Source organism: Podarcis bocagei (genome assembly GCF_964188305.1).
Source record: "Podarcis bocagei genome assembly, chromosome: 16".
NCBI classification, from domain to species: domain Eukaryota; kingdom Metazoa; phylum Chordata; class Lepidosauria; order Squamata; family Lacertidae; genus Podarcis; species Podarcis bocagei.
Window position 1 is genome coordinate 44039128 of NC_138142.1, and position 15020 is coordinate 44054147.

The 15020-nt window shown below is 51.7% G+C and overlaps 2 protein-coding genes and 1 long non-coding RNA gene across 3 annotated transcripts in view; 1 reads left to right on the forward strand and 2 right to left on the reverse strand.

Moving 5' to 3' along the window:
- LOC308575124 (uncharacterized protein) overlaps positions 1–15020 on the reverse strand; it is a 467635-nt gene that overhangs the window by 99740 nt on the left and 352875 nt on the right. The gene's annotated exons all lie outside the window — the stretch shown is intronic.
- Positions 1–15020, forward strand: part of LOC308575370 — a 131061-nt gene that overhangs the window by 80937 nt on the left and 35104 nt on the right. The gene's annotated exons all lie outside the window — the stretch shown is intronic.
- The window catches only part of LOC308575072 (sodium/potassium-transporting ATPase subunit alpha-2), a 49637-nt gene that overhangs the window by 7725 nt on the left and 26892 nt on the right, over positions 1–15020 (reverse strand). The window contains exons 8-19 of the mRNA XM_081173508.1: positions 14004–14272; positions 12626–12824; positions 11087–11196; positions 10246–10380; positions 7858–8047; positions 7040–7215; positions 5318–5454; positions 5048–5198; positions 3783–3951; positions 3284–3438; positions 1983–2106; positions 275–420 (exon numbers count right to left, since the gene is read on the reverse strand). Of these exons, the coding sequence (XP_081029634.1) occupies positions 275–420; positions 1983–2106; positions 3284–3438; positions 3783–3951; positions 5048–5198; positions 5318–5454; positions 7040–7215; positions 7858–8047; positions 10246–10380; positions 11087–11196; positions 12626–12824; positions 14004–14272 (1961 nt within the window). The remainder of the gene's footprint in view (positions 1–274; positions 421–1982; positions 2107–3283; positions 3439–3782; positions 3952–5047; positions 5199–5317; positions 5455–7039; positions 7216–7857; positions 8048–10245; positions 10381–11086; positions 11197–12625; positions 12825–14003; positions 14273–15020) is intronic.

Consider the following 15020-nt stretch of genomic DNA (forward strand, 5'->3'; position numbering starts at 1 on the left):
GCGGAATAGCTCTGTCTTACAGGCCCGGCGGAAGGAGGTTAAATCCTGAAGGGCCCTGGTCTCCTGGGACAGAGCATTCCACCAGGTTGGAGCCACCACTGAGAAGGCCCTGGCTCTGGTGGAGGATAGTCTGACTTCCTTAGGGCCCAGGACCTCTAAACTATGATGTCAATGCTGCTGTATTAAAAGAAAAAAATCTTTAAAATGAGGAAGAGGGATGATGTTGCATCTCCATGCAGAGGCCCCCTCAGTAATAAGAGGGCTCCCCACTCACCCACTCCTGCCCATAGCTGTCTTCCAGGTCGTTTTTGGAGCGGTCGTCCCAGTCCAAGCGGATGCCCAGCAAGGTGGACGGGAGGAAGCCATTTTCGGCCAGGATGACAAAATAAGTGAAGAAGCCCCCAAGGGCCTGGATCATACCTGGGGGGAGAGGGGGGAGGGAGAGAGTCATTCCTCCTGGGGGGCACCTGAGCAAAGCTTTGCCAGCAGGAAGTGCAAGGAGAACTCAGTGGCTGGCCTGCCACCTCTGGGCCAGGGCAGAATCTGCTGAAGGGGAAGACAGAGGTGGCAGGAGAGAAAGGCTGTCTGGGTTTGCCATGGGGTGGGCTGTTGGGGGGGCATTTTTTGCACCTGCCTCCCCATAGCAAGCCCTAAGAACCCAGAGTAAGGAGTTCGCAAGAAAAATATAAAAACAAATCATTAAGAGAATTCAAGTTAATAAGGAACTCGAAAGAGAGGGACAAGTTTTTGGCTGGGCATAAAATAGTGTGTGTGTGTGTGTGTGTGTGTGTGTGTGTGTGTGTGTGGTGGGTTGTGTATGTGTGAAAGTTCATAGAATCACAGAACTATAGATTTGGAGGGACTCCCAGAGTCATCTAGTCCAACCGCCTATGCAAAGTAGGTTCAGTCGCGAACGACTCTGGGGTTGCAGCGCTCATCTCGCTCTATTGGCCGAGGGAGCCAGCATACAGCTTCCGGGTCATGTGGCCGGCAGGACTAAGCTGCTTCTGGCGAACCAGAGCAGTGCATGGAAACGCCGTTTACCTTCCTGCCGGAGTGGTACCTATTTATCTCCTTGCACTTTTGTGCTTTCGAACTGCTAGGTTGGCAGGAGCAGGGACCGAACAATGGGAGCTCACCCCGTCGCGGGGATTCGAACCACCGACCTTCTGATCGGCAATTCCTAGGCTCTGTGGTTTAACCCACAGCGCCACCCGCGTCCCTTTCCTCTGCAACGTAGGAATCAGCTAAATCACAGCCTGCAAAGGTACTCAGCTTTGGGGCTCCTTTCGGGTGTGAAGTCACTGGAGTCTCTTTTTCTTGACCTACCCTATTTTGCTTAAATGTCAATAGATGCTAAATTAACAGCTTGGTCATAGTGTTACGTTCTAGTGATATTATGCTTTTTATGACATAACGTTGTTGTATTACTGGCAGCTGTCTCTGTCTCTGTAGTGCCCCCTCTGCAATATTGATTTAGGACAGTGGTTCCAAACTGGTGATCTGCAGACCCCGGGGGGTGGTCTGTGGCTACCACAGAGATATCAGTTTCCCCCACAAAAAAAGTATGGCGTCCATGGCTTGGCTTTTAAAAAACAGGGGGTCTGCAATGCTTAGCTAATTGGGAACCACTGATTTATGACATTTATACATCGCCCTTTTCCCTCCAAGTAGCTCAAGGTGACATGTGTGGTTTCCCCCTTCCTCATTTAGTCCCCACAACAACAACAGCAACCTTGAGAGGTAGGTCAGGCTAAGAGAGGCAGTGACTGGCCAAGTTCACACCCAGGAAACTTCAGGGCCGAGTGGGGATTTGAACCCAGGTCTCTCCCCGGTGCTAGTCCTATACTCTAACCACAGTGGCATGGTGGCATCTACAGCACTTCCCCTGGACTGCCCCTTCTTATCCCCCAGTCTGTGGGCTGGAAACTGGGCTTCTCCTGCTGATATGTGCCAGGCTGCTGGCGGTGGGAGCCCCTCACCGATCTGCCCGTAGGCCATGCTGATGAGACGCTCGTTCACCAGCTTGTCCGTCCTGGGGTTCCTCGGCTGCCTCTTCATGATGTCGCTCTCCGCAGCCTCGTAAGCCAGGGAGATGGCTGGCACCTAAGGGAGAAGGAGCAGCGGGGTGCGAATTTCAGTGGGGCAGCAAGAACCGGAAACAGATATAAGGCTGTGGAGGGGGTCCTGTTTATATTTTGGGGATGATCCCCGTGTTTGTGGGAGAAGTGCTCTTGACTGAAAACCCACACAGGGTTTTTTTCAGAGCCGGCATTTGAGCAAGATCTCTCCCCCCCCCCCGAACCTCTGCAAGCTCTAGGGTTCGATTTCAGAGTTTCGTGGATGACTGGAATGAGCTGCTATGAAATATATGTGGGAATGTCCAGGGATGCAGGAGAGGATCTATTGTTTGACTATAGCCTTTCCAACTTGTGTTAACAAGTTCACAATTTAGCAGAGTAACATTCCCCTTTTTAAACTCGCAGCGGATGCGTTTGCTCAGGCTGACTAAAGCCTCTAGAATAACTGTTCTGGTATTTTCCCCTTATTCCCTCATAAAAGATAAGATGCGACACAGTCTTCTATAAAAGCATAAAAAGAGCTTACTCACTCACATTCTGTTCACAATCGGGTCCCAGAAGGCAGACTTAGCTTAGAAAAGTTACATACACCTGGAAACTATCTCATAAGGAGACAGTCCCTTTGTCCTCTCTTGGCTGGAAGGTCCAATTGTGGCCGACTCTGGGGTTGCGGCGCTCATAGTGTTTGGGTGGGGACGAAGCATGGGGCTGCCTCTGCTCTCTGGCAAGCACTTATATCAGAACAAGTTTTGAGATGATTCTTTACTGTCATTAAAAAGGTCAAGGGACCCCTGACCATTAGGTCCAGTCGTGGCCGACTCTGGGGTTGCCATGCTCATCTCGCTTTATTGGCCAAGGGAGCCGGCGTACAGCTTCCGGGTCATGCGGCCAGCAGGACTAAGCCACTTCTGGCGAAGCAGAGCAGCGCACGGAAACGCCGTTTACCTTCCCGCCGGAGTGGTACCTATTTATCTACTTGCACTTTGATGTGTTTTCGAACTCTAGGTTGGCAGGAGCAGGGACCGAACAATGGGAGCTCACCCCGTCGCCGGGATTCGAACCGCCGACCTTCTGATCGGCAAGTCCTAGAGACTCTGTGGTTTAACCCACAGCACCACCCGTGTCCAATGTAGCACAAGATTTTATTTAAATGCAACCTTTTTTGTCTGCTGCCCCCCTCCCTGGGCCCTGGTGACACTCACCATGTCGGTGCCCAAGTCAATGCAGAGGATGGTGACGGTGCCCAGGGGAAGAGGGATGTTGGCAATGATGAAGAGCAGGAAAGGGGTGATCTCTGGAATGTTGCTGGTCAGGGTGTAGGCAATGGACTTCTTCAGGTTGTCAAAGATCAGGCGACCTGCCGGGCAGAGGATGGAGGCGCCGGTCATTTGTTTGTTTCATAAAATTTATACACCTCTTAATTGTAAAAACAAACAAACCACCGTCAAAGTGATTTACAAGATAATGAAATAATAAAACCACCAGTAAAAGCAGCTCTTTAAAACATTCAAAAGACAAAATCAGCAATAAAGTAAAAATGAATGAAAACATACACCAGCAACTCTACACGCCTGGACAGGCTTGCCTAAACAAAACTGATAAATCAGTTGGGTGGGCGCATATGGGGCGAGGGGGTTAGAGGGACGGGCGAAGGAGGGGCAGCAGGGCCTCCTGGCTCGACTCGGCGCCACTTCCACCCACCTTCCTCCACCCCCGTAACGATGGAGGCAAAGTTGTCGTCCAGGAGGATCATGTCCGCAGCCTGCTTGGAGACGTCGGAGCCAGCGATTCCCATGGCGATGCCAATATCGGCCTTCTTCAAGGCGGGCGAGTCGTTCACCCCGTCCCCGGTCACTGCCACAATGGCCCCCTGAAGAACAGGAGGGGGGGAGGGGGGTCAGCGCCAGACGTTGGGAGAAGGTGCAGGATGACAGGATCTACAGTGTCTGATGTATGTGGTAGACATGGGGGAAAGTGGCTCAGGAAGCACTGACCCAAATATTATTGTTGTTATTATTGCTGCTATTATTATTACAGTGGGTGCTCAGATTGCGAACGTGATCCGTGCGGTATACACGTTCGCAACCTGCTGCATTCACAACCCGCGTCTGCGCACACAAGGGTTGCAATTTGGTGCTTCTGCGCAGCACAAAGCATGGTTTAGCACTTCTGTGCATGTGCGACCCCCAAAACCCGGAAGTAACCCGTTCTGGTACTTCCAGGTTTTGGTGGGTCCGTAACCCAAAAAAATGCAACCTGAAGTGTCTGTAACCTGAGGTATGACTGTATTATTATTATTATTATTATTATTATTATTATTATTATTATTATTATTATTATTATTATTATTAAAATTTGTATTCACCCTTCAACTGAAGATCACAGGGCAGTTCACAAAATGAAAATACAAAATGAGACCTCAAAATACCTAATAAAACAGAAACAAATCAATAACCCTTCTTCCACAAATGCTTTTAAAGGCCAATGTTTGTTTAATCAGCCAATGGCCAGGTGCCGAAGACATGTTTTCGCCTGGCACCTAAAGATATGTGGTGAAGGTGCCAAGCAAGTCTCACTGAGAGAGCATTCCACAAATGGGGGGCCACCACAGAAAAGGCCCCGTCTCATGTTGCCACTCTCCTGACCTCTCATATAGGAGGCACATGACAAAAGGCCTCCGAAGATCATTGCAGGGTCACACAAAGCAACTCCTAGGGAAAATGTCTCTAAATGTCCGGCTTTCCTCAATCTTTTCACAGGAGAGAATATTCACTTGAAGCTGAAACCTGTAATGAGTTCTCTTCTACTAGTGTCCAGGTATCCAGGCTCGTAACAGCAAGGTCCTGGAAGGACTCAGAGTGGGTTCCCCTTTGCAAACTGGCAAATAGCATTGGTGGGGAAATTAAACAATAAAATAAAATTATTGCGTACCTGGCAGAAAATGGAAACAAGAGGATCTGCCTCACCTGCCTCTGGCAACCTTCCACGATGATGAGCTTCTGCTGTGGGGAGGTGCGGGCAAAGACGATCTCCGTGTGGTTCTTGAGGATCTCGTCCAGCTGCTCAGAGGTCATGTCTTTGAGGTCCGATCCGTGGACCACACAAGCCTTGGCTTCCCTGCGAGGAGAGGGGGCCAGGGGAAAAGAAGCCACATCGGCGAAGGAAGTCCACGAGATACCTGGCTGGAGGAGGCGGGGGGAAGCGGGGGTTGCCCAGGGACGGAAGTGCCGGCCTACCTGGGGTTGACCTGGTTGACGGGGATGTTGAGGCGGTCAGCGATGTCCTCCACCGTCTCGGTCCCTTCAGAGATGATGCCCACCCCCTTGGCAATGGCCTTGGCGGTGATGGGGTGGTCGCCGGTCACCATAATCACCTGGGGGAACAGGGGCAGAGGCAGCAATCAGGACAAAACCCTCATCCGGTAAAGCCAAAGGTTGCAAGATGCAGGAGAGATAAAGTAAACGTATGGTTACCAGATTTTTTTCAATGAATCCAGGGACACTTTTTCTTCTTCTTCTTTGGAAGTTGAGTAGCAACAGTGTCAGTAGTGGGGATGGTGAGGCAAAGGACGCTGGGCCCAAGCACACATGCGTATTGCATTATAAAAACCCTGCGCAATGGCCGGCCGCGACTCCCGAGGCTCCCCCGATCAGTCAAAACAAAGGGGGAAGGGGGCAGGAGATCGGGGGAGGCTCGGACGTCACGGGCAGTTGGCGCGCCATTGCCCAGTTTTTAAAAAATAAATAAATTTTATTAGTATTTTCCACACAACAACAACACAAAAAATATCGAAAAATAACAACACACAAAAACCAACATTCGAAAACTAAAGAAAGGAACAGCAATTAAAAAAACAACAACAAATCCATATCTTACAAGTTAATACTATAAACACTAAAACAACAACAAGACGTTGACTTCCACCAATCCCACAGAACCTCCTTTATCTCTCATTGTGTCTTCCTGTTTTCCTTATCATCTCTATCCTAGCATCTGAACATAAATCCATGTGCATTTATGTCTCACAGGGTGCGAAAGAAGGGCTTTGCACCTAGCCCGGCAGAGAAACCGCGTGCCTTGCGCCCCTCCTGGGCAATGGCGCGCTGCCCGCCTGTGACTCCCAAGCCTTCCCCAATCTTCCCCCTTTCTTTTGACAGATCAGGGGAGACTCAGGAGTTGCGGCCAGTTGGCTGTTGGTAGCACAGTTGGCTCTGGCTGGCTTCAGGAGTTGCTCATGGCCATGGCACCCGCCATTTTTCCTCTCCGGAAGTCCCCATATGATTCCAGAGAGGGAAAATGGCGGGTGCTACAGCAGTGAGCAGCTCCTGAAGGCAGCGGGAGCCAACTGTGCTATCAGGCAGGCTCTGGGCTGCTGAGACCTCCACTGCCACGTTTCTCGGGGTCAGATCTGCAAATCCGGGGACTGTCACTGGGAACCGGGGACATCTGGTAACCCTAAAGTACAGTGGTGCCCCGCAAGACGAATGCCTCGCAAGATGGAAAACTCGCTAGACGAAAGAGTTTTCCGTTTTGGAGGTGCTTCGCAAAACAAATTTCCTCTGGGTTTGCTTTGCAAGACAACAATGTCTTGCGAGTTCCTGCTGGTTTTTCCCCCCTTTCCCCCCTTTTTCTAAGCCGCTTATCAGCTGATCCGATCAGCAGATAAGCCGCTAAAAGCCGCTAAAAGCCGCTAAAAGCCGCTAATAGCGCTAATCCGCTAATCCTTCAATGGGCTTGTTTTGCAAGACGAAAAAACTGCTAGACGAAGAGAATCACAGAATGGATTATTTTCGTCTTGCGAGGCACCACTGTAAAGTCCTCCTTCTGTCACAAGAGGCAGTGGTGGCCAAGAGCCAAGTGGGGGATTCGCCTCTGGTCTCCCAGTTGCTTTCTCTGGGGCGTATGGGGTGGGGAGAGGGAGGGCAGAAGACAGAGCCCGTCTCCCCAGCATGGCTGACCTTAATCCCGGCGCTCCGGCACTTCCCCACGGCATCCGGCACAGCGGCCCGAGGCGGGTCAATCATGGACATGAGCCCCACAAAGCAGAGGTTGCTGGTGGGGAAGTTGACTTCATCCGCGTCAAACTTGAAGCCTCGGGGGAACTGGTCTTCGGGGAGGTTGTAATGGCAGAAACCTGTGGGATTGCGGAGACGGACGGAGGGAGAGTGAGACCCCAAGACCTCGCCCCCTCTGCTCTCCAACACAGTTTGCCTTCAGGCAATAAAACAATGTTATCTGTCTTGATGTCGACAGTGGCGGGTTTTTTTTTATGTAATTAAATACGTTATGGTTACATTATTGTTGTGTTATTATGCACCCTTCGTTTGAGTGCAAAGGAATAACTTTCTGATGGCAAGAGCTGTTCAACAGCGGAACAGGCTAAACAGAGGTTGGACGGCCACCTGTCAGGGATCCTTCTTTAGCTGTGATTCCTCCATTGCTGGTCTGGATTACCAACACTACAATTCCATGAAACACAATGCAGGGAAAGATAATCAATGACTTATTGTTTCAGTTTGAAAACAAGTACAGCGAACGCTGGTTGTTTCCAGTGGAATGATTTCTGTTCCAGGCATAGAACAAAGGAGCAAACGCTGGCAATTTCTGCCACAATTTCCCTGAGCAATAATGCAACATGGTGTCAGAAGTTGCTGTTGGTTTCTAAATTCTCACAATAGCCATCACACTCCATTCGAGAGATCTGCATTCATTCACCATGTGCTTTCTTGGCCTCGCTGGGGCACCCCCCCTTTCCCCCCCTCCCCGGCCTCCTCACCCAGCACTCTCTCGCCCAGCCCCCCCAGCTCAAGGTAGGCGTTCTGGAAGGCGTCCCGCATCTCCTCGTCGAGGGGCACCTCCTGGCCTTGCAAGAGGATGTTGGAGCAGCGGTCGAGGATCCTCTCAGGGGCTCCCTTCATCACCAGGACGTAGCCGTTGGGCTTGTCTTCGTGCTCATGGATGGAGAGCTGGAGCAGGAGGGAGAAGCGGGGAAGAGAGGTATCTGAGTGGAGGTCTATTCTGAAGCCAAAGGGGCTCTTGGGTGGCCAAATGCCTGGGATTCTTTAGTTGGGGTTCCTGAATAAAACCAACTTTTATTTCTAAAAGGATTTCTATGCCACTGTTTATATACAGTGGACGCTTGGGTTGCGGACGTGATCCATGCGGGAGGCACGTCCGCAACCCACAGCGCCACATCTGCGCTTGTGCGGGTTGTGATTCGGCGCTTCTGTGCATGTTCAAAGCACAATTTAGTGATTCTGCGCATGCGCAAGCGCCGAAACCCGGAAGCAACCCGTTCTGGTACTTCCGGGTTTCAACGCGTCCGTATCCCAAAAACGTGCAACCTGAAGCGTCTGTAACCCGAGGTAGGACTGTACTGAAATATTAGGGCGCTGTGCAGAGTTAAAAACAGTACAAAACAATCGGTAAAATGAGTGGTCAAAAAGAGAGGCTCGGACAAGCCTGTTGGCCAAAAAAGGCATTTGGGAGATGTCTGAAAGTCAAAAGCAAGAGGGTGTCTGCCGCCCCTCTGCGTGGGAGCAGTAACACTCTTCTGTCACACAGGGGACAACTAGCAGAACTCCTTTGGATGGCGTCTGTGGTGCCCTTTGTCGCTGCCGTGAAGTATGTGCCTGTGCTCCTGCTGCACTTCAGCATTTTAATAAATAATAAATACATTTTTATTTATACCCCGCCCTTCCGGGTTCAGAAAACTGGGCTCAGGGCGGCTAACAACAAATTTAAAACACTTAATTGATGCAACAAAAAAACAGCATAAAATACAGTATAAAACGTGAATAACAATAAATTCAGGATTCAAAAATAAATTTAGTGGGGAAATCCATCCAATAAACATTTGATGATCCCCAGGGCTAGCAGGCTGAATTGGTCCTACTTGGGCCGGCAAGGAGACCAGGGGAGAATTAGCTGTGGGATCCCAGAGTGGGGAATCTTCATAAAAAGGGAAGGAAGGGGAATAAAAGATCAGGCTAAGTTCAAATTGAAAGCCAGGTGGAATAGCTCTGTCTTACAGGCCCTGCAGAAGGAGGTTAAATCCTGCAGGGCCCTGGTCTCCTGGGACAGAGCATTCCACCAGGTTGGAGCCACCACTGAGAAGGCCCTGGCCCTCGGGGAGGATAATCTGACTTCCTTTGAGCACAGAGTTTTCCCAGAGTGAAAACGCAGCTCTCAGTGGCTCTTAAAAGCCCAGTGAGGAGAACCCGGCTTCCTCCTGGCTTCAGAGGTGGCAGCTGTGCAAGGAATGCCACCTCAGCTGAATCCAGGAGACGGAAATGCATGTGTGGACTGAAGATTGCAAAGGGGGGGGGTCTTTTTGATGGCCCTGACCCCCCCCCCGCCATTAAGCCGAGCTCTGCCCCCCTCTAGCGGACCCTCACAGCCATTTCACTTATAGCACTTGGTTGAATGAACAGATTCAGGCAAGAGTTAACGGGAGAAAAAGGGGCGTCATTATTCTGATCTTGTTTCAGGGAGTTCTTCCTAGTCTCTGCCTTTGCGGACTGACCCCTCTGAGCTCAAAGGCAAAGCAAAGACTTGATTTATTAACTCACAAACTTCATTTTTTAAAAATGCTGTTCAGTCCAAAGGTCCCTGCAGTGGCTTAGGGGGTTTCCTAATTAAAAAATGACAATACCCAGCAGTATAATAACAGGGGCAGACACAATAAAATTGGGAAGCTGTGAAAACCACCTGTAGCCCCAAGGATATGGAGACTGTGACAGCCCCCCACCCACCCCCATGTGCCCAGTGTGAGGTAGGTTAGGCTGAGAGAGGCGGGGGCTGCCCCCCCAGGTCACAAACCAGTGAGCTTCATGGCCAAGGGGGATTCGAACCCGCATCTCCCCCAAGTCCTAGCCTAACACTCTAACACAGCAAACTTTTTCAGACACTCAAACCTTGTGGGGGGCCGGGCTATATTTTTTGGGAGGGAAATGAACGAATTCCTATGCCCCACAAATAACCCAGAGATGAATTTTAAATAAAAGGGCACATTATACCCATGTAAAAACACAATGATTCCGAAACCATCCATGGGCCGGATTGAGAAGGTGATTGGGCTGGATCCGGCCCCTGGGCCTTAGTTTGCCTACCCATGCTCTAACCACTGCACCACCACTGCCACACGCACACAAACATGTCGAACCTGGTATTTGTTGGTGGAGTTGAAAGGGATCTCCGTCACTTTGGGGTTCCTGTCGCGCATCTTCTTGACGGACCCACAGGAGAGCTCTATGCATTTCAGGAGGGCGGACTCTGAGGCGTCTCCAGCCGTGTCCCTCTGGCGGAGAGAGAGGGGCGAAGGAAGGAAGGAAGGGGGTCAGGGGAGGAAGTCTGCTGCCCCCCACAAGGTGGCTTGGAGGGAAGTGTCCTCTTTTGGCTCCACATGCAGCGGTGCAATTTGAAACAAGAGGGTAAGTAAGGGGTCGGTGGGATCTTAGCCCCATCTGCACGTAAAGAGCTACCACCCCACTTTAAGCATTTTAAGGCTTCCTCCAAGGAATCCTGGGAACTGTAGTTTGTTAAGGGTGAAGAGAGTCATTAAGAAACCACCACCCCATTCCACCTCCCAGCGCTACAATTCCCAGAGTGGCTCAGCAGCCAATTCTTCTTCCCAGGAAACTCTGGGAACTGTAGGGCCACATTCACATGTAAAGTGCTATGATACCACTTTAGCAAGTCATGGCTTTCTGCAAAGAATCTCTGGGAACTGTAGTTCATTCAGGGTGCAGAGAGCCTTGGGAAATTGAAATAAATTGAAATGGAAATACTTTATTTGTACAACTTGTATGCAGTGAGATTACACGGAGCTCAGAGCCGCAGCGCGTCTGAACACACCGCCATCTTGGAACGGAAGATGAGACCCCAGAGCTACAATTCCCAGGGTGGTTTAACAATCGGTCCAGCCCTGCCTTGCGGGGGCCACTGAGTTCCTCCCAGGCTTTCTGGCGGCTGAATCCGACCTCCCTCTGCTGCCCCCCCCGTACCTTAGAGATGGGGATCTTGTCCTGCCCTGCTCTGAAGACGGCCCGGTTGCAGAGGCCGGCGATCCGGGCCAGGGCCGTCCATGTGGCCGAGCGCTTGTCAAACGTGGCTCCTGGGGGGAGAGAACCGGGGGTGGGGGGTCAGAGCTATTTGAACAGTGAATTATGGCAATGGAGGGGGGCTGATACTGTGAGCAGGTACCACTGGGTCCTCAGACAGGCGGTAACAATTAGTCCCCAAAGCATAGCTGCCAACTTTTCCCTTTTCTTGCGAGGAATCCTATTCGGAATAAGGGAATTTCCCTTAAAAAAGGGGAAACATTGACAGCTATGCCCCAAAGCGGGAGCATGGGATGGATGGGGCTGCCTGGTTGCCAGCATCCCCCCCCCCATAAATATTTGAGTTAACTTGCGGGGGGAGGAAGAGAATATCCTGTGTTTTAGACGTTATTGGATTCCTAGGTGCCTGTGAGGTGGGGCAGGGGGAACAACAACAACAACAACAACAACAACAACAACAACAACAACAACAACAACAACGATTTATTATTTATACCCCGCCCACCTGGCTGGGCTTCCACAGCCACTCTGGGCGGCTTCCAACAAAACACTAAAATACACTAACCTATTAAACATTAAAAGCTTCCCTAAACAGGGCTGCCTTCAGATGTCTTCTAAAAGTTTGATAGCTGGTTATCTCTTTGACATCTGGTGGGAGGGCGTTCCGCAGGGCGGGCGCCACCACCGAGAAGGCCCTCTGCCTGGTTCCCTGTAGCTTGGCTTCTCGCAGGGAGGGAACCGCCAGAAGACCCTCGGAGCTGGACCTCAGTGTCTGGGCAGAACGATGGGGGTGGAGACGCTCCTTCAGGTCTACTGGGCCTTTGAGGCCGTTTAGGGATTCAAGGTCAGCGCCAACACTTTGAATTGTGCTCAGAAACGTACTGGGAGCCAATGTAGGTCTTTCAAGACCGGTGTTATGTGGTCCCGTGGCCGCTCCCAGTCACCAGTCTAGCTGCCGCATTCTGGATTAGTTGTAGTTTCCGAGTCACCTTCAAAGGTAGCCCCACGTAGAGCGCGTTGCAGTAGTCCAAGCATGAGATAACTAGAGCATGCACCACTCTGGTGAAACTGTCTGTGGGCAGGTAGGGTCTCATCCTGCGTACCAGATGGAGCTGGTAGACATCTGCCCTGGACACAGAACTGACCTGCGCCTCCATGGACAGCTGTGAGTCCAAAATGACTCCCAGGCTGCGCACCTGGTCCTTCAGGGGCACAGTTACCCCATTCAGGACCAGGGAGTCCTCCTCACCTGCCCGCCTCCTGTCCCCCAGAAACAGCACTTCTGTCTTGTCAGGATTCAACCTCAATCTGTTAGCTGCCATCCATCCTCCAACAGCCTCCAGACACTCTGGAGGGAAAGTGGTTCAGTCCTGATTTGAAAGCTGGGGGATCACAGGGGCACCCCAGACCAACTCCCCTCCCACACTGCTTCCAAACAGCAGCTCTTTCCCCCCATGTGCCCTCCCCCTGCCCCCCACTCACCAGACTGGTCCTCGGTGGTGTCTGCCTCATGGATCTGGTTGTCGAACCACATGTGGGCCACGGTCATGCGGTTCTGGGTGAGGGTCCCCGTCTTGTCGGAGCAGATGGTGGAGGTGGAGCCCAGCGTCTCCACGGCCTCCAGGTTCTTCACCAGGCAGTTCTTGCGGGCCATGCGCTTGGCGGTCAGGGTCAAGCACACCTGCCGGGCGGCGGGGAGAGGGTCAGGCAAGGATTGAAAAAAGGGAGAGTCTTCACAGTGGCCAACCGGGTGCCCCTTTGGGGAAACCCGTACGCGGGATCTGAGCACCAAAGCCCTTTTCCCTCCTGTGGTTTCCAGCCACTGGTTTTTGGAAGCATATCCTGCCTCCATTCTGGGAACATTCCTCTAGGGCACATTTTACACCCCTCCAGGTACAGTGGTACCTCGGTTTAAGAACAGCCCTGTATAAGAATGATTCGTTTTACAAACTCCGCAAAACCGAAGTACAGTGGTACCTCTGGTTGTGAATGGGATCTGTTTTGGGGGCCCCTTCACAACATGAAAAGAACGCAACCTGCACTGGCGTGTCTGTGCACGCATGGGTTGCGATTCACCGCTTCTGTGCATGCGTGTGATGTCATTTTGTGCGCCTGTGCAAGCGGCAAAACCTGGAAGTAACCCTTTCTGGTACTTCTGGGTCGCCGCGGGACATAACATGAAAAAACGTAACATGAGGCATGACTGTGGTGTCCCGGTTTGTGAACTTTACCTCAGTCCAAGAACGGAATCCGAATGGTGGAAGGGCACTGGTGGTAGGAGGCCTCATTAGGGAAAGCACACCACGGTTGAAGAACGGTTTCGGTTTAAGAACGGACTTCCAGAACGAATTAAGTTCGTAAACCGAGGTACCACTGGCAGAGGAACGGGGGTGCAGAGGGAGCGGACCGCCCCCGGCACCACTATTCTGGTAGGGTGCCATTGTGACAGCCCCCCCGACACATGCCACATATCCCACCGGGCGCCGGGTGCCACACCCCCACAAACAGGGCACCACGGCCCCAGAATGCGTTCCATGCCCCCAGGGCGTGCGCCACACCCTCTGGGGGTGCCAGCCATGCCCCCGCCTGCCCTCCACCCCCGGTAGCGGAGCATGCAGCTTCGCCACTGTGAGGTACCACTGTATATTGTTGCTCTCCTTTTCCACAGTGCCCCACAGAACCTAGTTCTGAGCATAGCTGTCAACCTTCCCTTTTTGGGGGGAAAATTCCCTTATTCCAGCGCCGTTTCCCACTGCTATCCCGGATTGTTAGATATCCCGTAGACTGTCTCTGGGACAGGAGAGGCTGCTGTTCCCTTATTTTCAAATCCCAAAGTTGGCAGCTATGGCTCTGAGCCTACCGTGACGGTTGCCAGGAGTCCTTCGGGGACGTTGGCTACGATGATGCCAATGAGGAAGATGACGCCCTCCAGCCAGGTGTAGCCCAGGATGAGGGAGAGGATGAAGAAGGAGAGGCCCAGGAAGACGGCCACCCCCGTGATGATGCGGATGAAGTGCTCGATCTCCATGGCGATGGGGGTGCGGCCCACCTCCAGGCCGGATGCCAGGGAGGCGATGCGGCCCATCACCGTCCGGTCCCCGGTCGAGATGACGATGCCCCGGGCGGTGCCTGCGCAGGACGGGAGGGAAAGGGAAGAGGTTTATTTTCCCTCCAAATCGGGGAGGGGTTGCTGGTTCCTGGGGTGTCCCTGGCACCCGTGTTCCTCAGGCGAACCTGGGATCCGGGCACCACGGCTCCTTCACACAGCACGTGGTTAAACTGTGGAACTCCCTGCCACAGGATCCTTTAAAGAAGGACTGGACTAACTCAGGGAGGAGGGGGCTATTGATGGCTAGCTATACTCTGCCTCCACCATCAGAGGCAGCGATGCTTCTGAATACCAGTTGCTGGAAACCACAAGAAGGAAGAGGGCTGTAATAATAATAATAATAATAATAATAATAATAATAATAATAATAATAATAATAATTTATTTGCACCCTGCCCATCTGGCTGGGTTTCCCCAGCTACTCTGGGCGGCTTCCAGCAGAGATTAAAAATACATTAAAACATCAATCATAAAAAACTTCCCTAAACACTAAAACCTCCCTTCCCTAAAAACTTTGTTTCTCTTTCACTTCTGTTGTGATCGAATCCTGCTTGCAGGGCTCCCTTGGAGGCCTTTTCTCAGCCACGCTGAGCGCAGGATGCTGGGCTAGATGGGACCCTTTGGCCTGACCCAGAAGCCAGACTCTCTTTATATTCCTATGTTCTGGGGCATGCCTGGTTCCTGGGTTGCTCAGGTAAACCTGAGATTCTGATGCTACGTGTCAGAATCAAGTTTGAAACCTGCCTAAATACTGTGGGGAATATCAGC